Source organism: Hibiscus syriacus, unplaced genomic scaffold, assembly GCF_006381635.1.
Source record: "Hibiscus syriacus cultivar Baekdansim isolate YM2019G1 unplaced genomic scaffold, ASM638163v2 tig00008386_pilon, whole genome shotgun sequence".
NCBI lineage: Eukaryota > Viridiplantae > Streptophyta > Magnoliopsida > Malvales > Malvaceae > Hibiscus > Hibiscus syriacus.
In genome coordinates, this window is record NW_024062163.1 from 457821 (window position 1) to 468757 (window position 10937).

At 39.4% G+C, this 10937-nt stretch overlaps 1 protein-coding gene across 1 annotated transcript; it reads left to right on the top strand.

The window, feature by feature from the left end:
* The first annotated feature begins 8086 nt into the window (after window positions 1-8086).
* Window positions 8087-10551, top strand: LOC120202288 (arginine decarboxylase-like). Its single transcript, XM_039202730.1, has one exon. It carries the CDS (start codon window positions 8136-8138, stop codon window positions 10302-10304), a length of 2169 nt encoding a protein of 722 aa, XP_039058661.1. The 5' UTR covers window positions 8087-8135; the 3' UTR covers window positions 10305-10551.
* Window positions 10552-10937: the final 386 nt, after the last annotated feature.

Genomic DNA, 10937 nt, shown 5'->3' on the forward strand with positions numbered 1-10937 from the left:
GCTAAACTGTGTATTCTTTAACACTGTGAAATAGTATTTGTCTTTGTTTTGTCTTTTGGTTGAAGTAATGCAATCCATTCAAGTTTCAATTTGCAGAAGAAGAAATAGTTTACTTTCGCAACACGAAACTTAAAATCGCAACGCGAAACCAAAATCGCAACGCGAAATGAAAATCGCAACGACAGAATCGCAACGCGAAACCAAAATCGCAACGACAAGATCGCAACGCGAAACCAAAATCGCATTGCGATTTTCATTTCGCGTTGCGATTCTTTCGTTGCGATTTTCATTTCGCATTGCGATTCTGTCGTTGCGATTTTCATTTCGCGTTGCGATTTTGGTTTCGCGTTGCGATTTTAAGTTTCGTGTTTCGAAAGTAAACTATTTCTTCTTCTGCAAATTGAAACTTGAATGGATTGCATTACTTCAACCAATAGACAAAACAAAGACAAATACTAACTTCAGGGTATTAGTTTGAAACATATTTTTCTTTGTTATCTGATGCATTTTGTGAACTATGATAGAATAATGACTTGGGTGAATACAATGCAAGTTTGAAACATATTTGTCTTTGTTTTCACTGTTTAAATATCATGTCTGTTTATTTACTGATTTTTGTATTTAATTATTTAGCGGCCCGATAGAGTGGATGCTTTACGTCGGGTTATGCTTGCACGACGGAGTTCACGCATCAGACAGCGTGCACGTGCTATTAAGTCTCCGTACACCCCAATAGTGCGAAGACACCGCAAGAAGAAGCCCGACTCGCCTGTCATCCCTCAAGAGTCCACTCCTATCGTTGAAGAGGCCCCCCTATCATTCCTCGAGAGTCCCCTCCCACCGTTCAAGAGGCCACTGTCATCATTGAAGAGGTCCCTCCCACCATTCAAGAGCCCGATTCACATGGCGTCATATGTAGGCTTCTTGAGAAACCCTCTGACGTGCCGGACATGATGGATTCAAGTTGGCTCTCGTATGAGTTACCGGCCAGTACCATACCGGTATCTGAAGAGGAGAGGGATCAACTACCGGACACAATTCTGGATAACACCCTTTGGGCTAAGACCGCTGTTGATTTTTATCTACATGAGCAGAGCCAGGGGTGTTTCACTGACATATGCAAGCTCACCGATGATATCTATTTGTTGCTTGATCGGTCTTGGTGGGGCGTATTATTAGGGGTCGAAGACAATGGCTATTTCGATGGGGGGGTAAGTCTTATATTTTTCTTATATTTCAATTTGATTAATTTTTTTTTTAAATTTATGTAAGTCACTAATATATGTCTTTTTTTGTAAAACAGCATATCGATGCGTGGGTGACACGTCCTCTAATAATAAGAAAACTTAAGAAAAATAAAAATATACGATATACAATTATGCCGACGTCTTTTCACGCCGTTCACTTGAAGAATGCACGAGATGAATCATTTGATTTGGGCAATGGACAAGCTAAACTTTATCCTGCATGGTGGGAGGTCGATAAGGTTAGTATTTATTTTAGATTGAGTTTAAAGGTTTTATGAAATAAGTGCGCAAATGAATGAATTATTACTTATGATTGCAGGTGTTTATCCCTGTTTTGGAACGTAAACATTGGATTCTCGTCGAGCTTCAGCTCCCATCCCTTAAGACAATAGTGTATGACAGCATGATAAATTACATATCATTGGCTGATTTAAGAGATGTTATTAAGGGATGGAGCTCTCATTTGGCTAAATTCTTGGATGCGATCAATTATTGGACTCGTTCTGGAAACAAGAAGCCAAAGAAGCTCAATATTACAGTTATTAGAGACGAGACCGCGCCACAACAAACGAGCGGAGCCAGAGGAGATTGTGGTCCTCTCGTATGCTTGGCGTTGGAGCGTTTGACGACGGGAAGCATCAAGTATCTACCTCCCACCGATAGAGATAGAGCTGCAGTAGGCTTGTGGTTTCGGCATTATATGGCTAAATCGATATATACGAGACGCTGCCTACCTGCATCCGCGTTATAAAAATGTCCATAAACAATTGGTAAGTTTATATACTTTTGGTTTGAAAATGTTTGGTTAAGTACCTAGAATTCAATAATTTGCTGTTTGTAGGTTTTAGATGTGTAGAAAGTGTTGTTTGAGCAAATGTTTGGTTTCTGCAGGTTAATCTCAGAAGTGAACTGCGTGAAAATGATGTATGGCTGCAAAAGTTGATTCAATAGTTTAATTGATTGTTTTTTGATTGTTTAATTGATTTGTAAAAGTTGATTCAATAGTAGATGATCGGAAATAAGAATTATTGCTTATTTTTTGATTGTTTAATTGATTTGTAAAAGATGATTTGTAAAAGTTGATTTGTGTAATTGATGCGAATATAATTCTTATTTGTGCTTGTTTAATTGATTGAAATGTAATGGTTGATTTTGTTGATTTCAATCTGCATTATGTTGAAGGCAAAATTGACTATCGCAATGCGAAATGAAAATCGCAATGCGAAATGAAAATCGCAACGAGAGAATCGCAATGCGAAATGAAAATCGCAATGCGGAAATGAAAATCGCAACGGGAGAATCGCAATGCGATTTTAATTTCGCATTGCGATTCTCTCGTTGCGATTTTCATTTCGCATTGCGATTTTCATTTCGCATTGCGATTCTCTCGTTGCGATTTTCATTTCGCATTGCGATTTTCATTTCGCATTGCGATTTTCATTTCCGCATTGCGATTTTCATGTTGGGATTTTCATTTCGCATTGCGATTCTCTCGTTGCGATTGTAATTTCCGTGTTGCGATAGTTGGTTAAGTCAAAATGGTTGGACTGAGTCATTAATTCAACTGAAAATGTTAAAAGTTCACACATAAAATCCACATAATACAACGTTTGCATTTAAAAATCACCTAAGTTAACAGTCCCAAAAGGTGAAGCCAATTGTGATTTTGATGAGGATCCATATTTTGGTAGAGGAAAAGATGATTTTGATGGCACTGGTGATCCACCTGTCAACCTTGTATGACCACTTTCCTTGCACCGACTACATGTCGATCTCTTCTTCTCTTCACCCTTAGACGGTATACGATCGTTACTTTTTGGTCGGCCAGGTAGCCTTCTGTCCATGGCTGGTGGCAAAACTGTTTGTAAGTCATCTGGTATGTCCCACTCAGAAGGATGTGGAATAGGGTAGACAATCTCGGCATAAGTCTGTCGATAAACTTCTGTAGTGTAGCAATCCATAGCGTATGCGCTTGAATCATCTTGGTTTAAATGAAGAGCAACTTTTATAACATGGCCACACGGATAACCAGATGTTTGCCATTTCATACAACTACACGTCTTTGCATTTAGATCGACTAGCCCATTTAAGTTATTATCCAGTACTTGAAACAAAGTGTTTGAACATGGTTCAACTCTCCATGACGTTGACTTCACAACACGTTTCGTTATCTTTTTTTCAGTCCATGGTGTAACACGATGTTCCAATGTTCCTGTAAATTTAAATAAACAATACTTAGTAAAATATATAATATGATAAGTTACGAATTCAAAGAAATAATACCTGCATGGTTTCTTTTCTTGTAGTACCACTGTTGAATAGAGGCTCGAAAAAACTCCATTAACATAGTAATGGGTAATTTCCGGGAATGACGACTTAGAGCGTTGATTGATTCTGCACTATTAGACGTCATGAAACCATATCTTGCTCCAAGTTGATGTACTCTTGACCATCTTTCAAACCCGACATCTTCTAGTGTTTGAGCACACTGAGGCAAAACACGTCTTAAACAATTTATATGCTTATTGAAATCCACTTCCCGATAAGCTTTTACAGCCTTCCAGTATGTCCATTTGTGCTTTTTTATACCAGCAGACCTTGATTTTAGATTTCTATACAAATGAACACCACAAAGTCCATGAAAAGCATCTGGGAAACACCTTCTAACAGCGTTGTCAATTGAGTTTGCCCTATCGGATATGATTGTCAGATTGCTAATAGGACCTATGCAATCCCTAAGATGCCCCATAAACCATGTCCATGAATCAGAGGTTTCAGATTTGCCAACCCCGTAAGCTATTGGCAATATCCCATTGTTAGCATCCATGGCTACTGCTAATAAGTTTACTCCAAGGTATCGACCTTTCAAATGTGCTCCGTCAACTATAATAACTGGGCGCATGCAAGTAATAAACGAACGAATCTACAAAATAATATACACAAGAAATATAATCATTTAAATGTGAAATGCATGTAACTAACAAAAATGAGTCAACAAAATTATATTGATTTACTAACCGTAGCACCAATGGCGATAAACAGCAACTCAAAGCGTCCATCTCTATCTGTTTTGATATGAGTTACCGACCCAGGATTTTTCAGCTTTAAATTGTGACAATAAGCCGGCAGTTGGGCAAACGATGCTTCTGGCGACCCCCTCAACAATTCCAAGGCATAACATTTGGCTCTCCAAGCTTGAGAATATGATATACTAATCTTGAACCGAGCATTCATGTCAGTCATAATTTCATGTCCCCGATATACCCTGCCATTCAAAAACATTAACTCAGCCAGAAAACCACCCAACACCTTTTTGTTTGCCTGTCTATGGTGAGGAAAAACTTGGGTTCTTGAACATGTATGTTTATCAATAAAAGTCCTAACTTGAAACATTTCGCAATCTTTTATTCTCTTTGCAATCATTCGCCACATACAGTTTTTGTCAATCATACACCTTGTTTCGAAACGATCTTTGCTTGATTTGTTAACTTTTAGTTGATAGCCATCTTCCACACATTTCGTATACAAAGCTATCTTCAAGTCTTCCTTTGTATCAAAACAATCATCTTTCTTGATACGAATAACTTTTGTGTAACAATCAACTGCTTTCTTTACCAACTCTTCTTCCGGTATCTGAAGTAATTCTGGCATATTCCAGTTATACGCCCGTGGCATTTTCTTTTCTTCGGGGATTTTTTCTTCTTCTTTTTCTTCTTCAGGATTATATGAATAAAAGAATGGATGTTCAACATGTTCATTCACAGTCGTAACTTTCTCCTCATTATCATCAACAATACATTCTTCGGCAACGGCTGTTTCATCATCAAAATTCGGGTATTGACCAATATCAAAATCATTACACGCAGGGTCTGTTTCTTCTTCTGAAACATCATCAAAATCCGTGTATTGACCAATATCAAAGTCCGGATATTGACCAAGACCAAATTTCGAATACTGACTAGTACTCACAATTTTTTCTGTTGGCTCATCATCGTCTAACTGGTCAATACGAAAACCGGAATTTGGTGCTGAAAGTTGATTGGGATTTGGATTAGAGAAAGGTTGTGGGTTTTGAGAAAAACTTAGTTGATTACTACCCGCTACTGACCCAACAATACTACTTCTAGGTTCAACAACATACAATGTAACATCATCTTGTGAAACACTAATGTAAGCAATGAATCGTTCAACATCTTCATTGTCGGTTAACAAATAAACTTTACCATTTCTCTGATAAGATAGCCTAAATCCACTTAGGGGCTCTAAATTCAATTTATTTGAAACACGTAGCATTAGAGTTTCATAAGTTAACTTTTGTAAAGACAATTTTAGTTGAAGATTCATGGGTAAAGGCATATATTGTAAAACACCATGAACATTATCCCATGACCCTCCAAAACACAAATCTATCCAAACATGATCAACATTAGATGATTTCATGGTTGTAAATTAATTTACTAAACATACGAGCTGCGAAACTAAAACCTGTTGCCGGATTGGGAAGGATGTCGTTGGATATAGGAACGGATGTCGCCGGAGAGAGTGATAGATGGAGATGGAATGAGTTGCGATTTAGGGATTTAGTTTATGATTTCAGTGTTATATACCCAAAATTTCAGTGTTGTGATTTACAGATTCTCGTTGCGATTTACGGATTATCGTTGCGATTTACAGATTCTCGTTGCGATTTACGGATTATCGTTGCGATTTACAGATTCTCGTTGCGATTTACGGATTATCGTTGCGATTTACAGATTCTCGTTGCGATTTACGGATTATCGTTGCGATTTACGGATACGCGTTGCGATATACGGATACGCATTGCGATTTACGGATACGCGTTGCGATATACGGATACACGTTGCGATTTACGGATACGCGTTGCGATTTATGTGTTCGCGTTGCGATTTTCATATTCGCGTTGCGATTTTGGAAAATCGCAATGCGAATTTGTACTATCGCATTGCGATTTTCAAGAATCGCGTTGCGATTTTGGAAACTGATTTGCGATTCTGGGGATCGCGTTGCGATTTTTATTTCGCGTTGCGATTTTGTTGGTCATTTTGGCAAATCCAAAAAAAGTTGGTTAAAATCGTATATTATAACTTTTTTTTGGTCACTGAGGCGATTTTCTGTATTATAAATAGGTTAGCAAAAACATATTCCTATTTATTAATATTTAAATTTAAATTACTAAAGAATTATTTTTAAATTTTTATTTAAAGTTTGTACAAATATACAAAGAGATATAATCAAATACCAATAAAAAAGTTTATTTAAATTTCAAATAATAAAATTTATTAAATATTTAATCTAAAAAAATTAAATAACATAATTTAACATTAATAGTTCTTTCAGCTTCACCTGCAACATGACAATTTAAAATAGATTGTGGTAGAAAAAAAGGAACCAACAGAGAAAGGAGGAGTCACTGTTTGCATTCGATTCGAGAACACGTGTAATCAAGCTAGAAATTAGGAACCATACCACAAATTAATGCAGTCCACGTGATTATATAGATTTCAAATTAAAAGTCCCTTTTCTACCGACCAAATCACAACCGTTTAAGGTGTAGTTATAGTTTCAGTCCATTATGTTGAATTTTAAGATTTAATCTCTATATTTTACTTTGATAAATTTTGATCTTTATGCTTACGGGCGAATGCAACTGGCCATATAGGGGCCAAATATATACCCATTATTTTAGATTAGATAAGAAAAAAAAAAAATTTTGCATACCCATTATATTGTAAAAAGGAGTTAAAATTTTTGGACCCACTTATGTTTTAATTACGTCCTTAAATTGACAAGAGAGTAGTTTCTATACTGTATATTAATTAATCGGTTATGGACTTACAATTATGAAAATCTATTCAATTTTTTAATTAAATATGAAAAAATAACTAAAAGTTAATTTTAGTTAAACTAACAAAATTTCTATTTTATGACGTTACGAGTTATAAATTTGGTATTTAGACCTGTTACTAGGTACTATCATACTAACACTGGACAATAGAAAAAAATGAATTATATAAATTGAAATATAAGGGAATCAAATCTCAACATTTAATATAATTGAGGGACTAAAATCACAAACTTTATTCCAAGATACCGCCACGACATTTTTATAAAACATGGTTCCTTATCGTTCATGAGATTTATGAAATGGACCCCATAATTATCGGTCTACGCGGCAAGCCGCCGCTGATTAACAGTTGCCAAAAGGAATCTCTGCATCAATGGCCCAGAAAATAACACTTAAAATAAACGCCTTTTCCATTTATTTAGTGAGATGAAAGAAAATTAAAACTGAAAAAACGAAAAACGAGAAATTGTTTCGGGTACCCATAAGCCCAACCCCATGACCACGTCGGCCCGTAAAGCCGCCTATATAAGAGACCCATCTGCATTCAAGCCATTCTCGCTCAGTCAACCACTGCTAACTTCTCCTATTGAACTTAACACATCAAGTCCCTCCCTCATTTCTCTTTGATTTTCCCCTTGTTTTCTGGGAAAATTCTGTTCTTTCTCAGTTAGTTTTCTTTCGTTAAAAAATTCCTTTTTTGTTTCCAGATCTGCATGGTGTATTCATTTTGTGCCGAATAAAGTTTGTGCTTTTACATCGAAAAAGGATAAATTTTTAATTTTAAACCTGTTAAAAAGATCCTGCTGAGAGAGTCGGCGTGGGGATTTTGAAGTTTAGGGTTAAGAGAAGGTGTTGTTCCGGTTTTAATAGAGCCATCTTCTGCTTCTTTTGAGGGAGTAGCCGGGGCCTCGGCCTCGGCGGGCTTTAAAGCTCCCACCTTTCGAAAGCTAAATCACCAATATCATCTTTGTTAATTTTTTTTTCAAATCATTTTTAGCTAGTTTTACAGATTCATTCATAGGATGCCGGCCCTGGCTTGCTGCGTAGATGCTGCTGCCGTAGCGCCTCCGGGTTACGCGGCTTTCGTTGCTGGGGATAGCTCCCTTCCGGGGGTGGCCCCCTTTTCTTCCTCCACCGCCGCCGCCGCCACCGTTAATTCCAACTCAACTCATTGGTCCACCGCTCACTCCACCGCCCTCTACCGTATCGAAGGCTGGGGTGCCCCTTATTTTTCCGTCAATGACTCCGGCAATATATCTGTTCGTCCATACGGAATGGACACTCTTCCACACCAGGAAATCGATTTGTTGAAAATCGTCAAGAAAGTTTCGGATCCGAAATCTGTGGGCGGACTCGGTTTACAGTTTCCGCTCATTGTTCGCGTACCCGATGTGCTGAAGAACCGGCTCGAGTCTCTTCACTCGGCTTTTGAATCTGCCATCCAAGCCCAAGGCTACGAGTCTCATTACCAAGGCGTATATCCCGTCAAATGTAACCAAGACAGGTTCGTTGTTGAAGACATAGTTAAATTCGGGTCGCCCTTACGGTTCGGCCTTGAGGCCGGTTCAAAGCCCGAACTCCTCCTTGCCATGAGCTGCCTTTGCAAGGGACACCGAGAGGCCTTGTTGATCTGCAACGGTTTCAAGGATACAGAGTACATTTTCCTTGCGTTGCTAGCAAGGAAGCTCGCGTTGAACACTGTAATTGTTCTCGAGGAAGAAGAAGAGGTAAATTTGGTTATTGCAATAAGCAAGAAACTTTCTGTTCGACCCATGATCGGAGTCCGAGCCAAGCTGAGAACCAAACACTCGGGTCATTTCGGGTCAACTTCGGGTGAGAAAGGTAAGTTCGGGTTAACAACCACCCAGATTTTAAGGGTTGTCAAAAAGCTTCAGGATTCAGGGATGCTTGATTGCCTGCAATTGTTACACTTCCATATTGGATCCCAAATCCCTTCAACAGCTTTGCTTCAAGCTGGTGTTGGCGAAGCTGCACAAATCTATTCTGAATTAGTCCGTCTTGGAGCTGACATGAAGGTTATCGATATCGGAGGCGGCCTCGGGATCGATTACGATGGCTCGAAATCTGGTAATTCGGATCTCTCTGTTACTTATGGCCTTCATGAATATGCTTCAGCTGTTGTTAATGCAATTCGATTCGTCTGTGACCGTAAATCAACCAAGCATCCGATTATTTGTAGTGAAAGTGGGAGAGCTATTGTTTCTCATCATTCTATTTTGATATTTGAGGCTATCTCTGCTACTATTCCTACTGCAATGAACCCGGTTGACCTTCCATCTATTTTGGAGGGTTTATCCGAGGACGCTCGGGCCGATTGCTGGAACTTGATCCAGGCAGCCGTGAGACATGAGAATGAGGCCTGTTCGGTTTATGCCGATCTGTTGAAGCAAAGATGCCTCGATTGGTTCAAAGAAGGGACTTTGGGGATTGAACAGCTTGCTGCTGTTGATGGATTATGTGACTTGGTTTCGAATATGGTTGATGCATCTGATCCTACTACGACATACCATGTGAATCTCTCCATTTTCACTTCGATCCCTGATTTTTGGAGCATTGGTCAGGTTTTTCCTATAGTCCCGATTCATCGATTGGACGAAAGGCCTGATGTGAGGGGGGTGTTGTCTGATTTAACTTGTGACAGTGATGGGAAGATCGATAAGTTTATCGGAGGTGAAACGAGCTTGCCTTTACATGAGTTGGAGGGCAATGGTGGTGGTGCTATTGGGCGGTACTATTTGGGTATGTTTTTGGGCGGGGCTTACCAGGAGTCGCTCGGTGGAGTTCACAACCTCTTTAGCGGCCCAAGTGTTGTTAGTGTGTTGCAGAGTGATGGTCCACACAGCTTTGTGGTTACACGGGCAGTTCCCGGTCCATCATGTGGGGAGGTCCTCCGAGCGATGCAGCATCAGCCCGAGCTCATGTTTGAGACCCTGAAGCACCGTGCGGAAGAATTTTGTGGACAGGACCATGGTGATGAAGGCACCTATGCTGCTCTAGTTAGCACCATTGCTCGTTCCTTCCACAACATGCCTTATCTCGTAGCGGCATCTCCTTGTTCGTTGACTGCCATGAATAACAATGGTTTTTACTATCCCAATGAGGAAGATTACAATGCTACTGTCGAGTCCAGGGCTAGCGAGGAAGAGCACTGGTCCTATTGTTACGCCTGAGGCAGCTCTCTACTATTTGCCTTATTTCATGGTTGCACCAGTCCTTGGTTCAATTTATTTTCTCTTTTCAGTGTTCCATTTCTATGGCTTGTAAGCAGAACTTGTTAGCATACAGGGTATTTGGCATTTTGTTGGGTAGAAGGGATGGAAATCGAGTCCATCTTTTTTCTGTAGATTCGGGTTTTAAACCCTGCTCCATGTTTCTTTTAAGCCAACTTTATTAGTTTCATTTCTATTGCTTCCTGTATTCTTCATTTTACCATTAAAGTTTTTCAACTTGCTTGTGTGTGTGTGTGTGGTCCTGTCAATGGATTCAATTGTGATCTGGTGGGAGGGAAGTAATAGTGCGGGTTGAGCTGTGGGATTTGTAATGTCTTCTTCATGCAGAAATCAAACGCGGGGGGGGGGGGGGGGGTTCAGATTCAAGCCCCTAGTGGAAATGGTAAGATACCCACTGGTGGGAGGGTGGTAATAGTGCGGGTTGAGCTGTGGGATTTGTAATGTCTTCTTCATGCAGAAATCAAACGCGCGAGTTTGGGGGGGGTATTCAAGCCCCTAGTGGAAATGGTAAGATACCCAAGGTCCTGAAATAAATGGGGTCTACTTCTCTTGTTTCTCTGCCTTTGTTGCAGC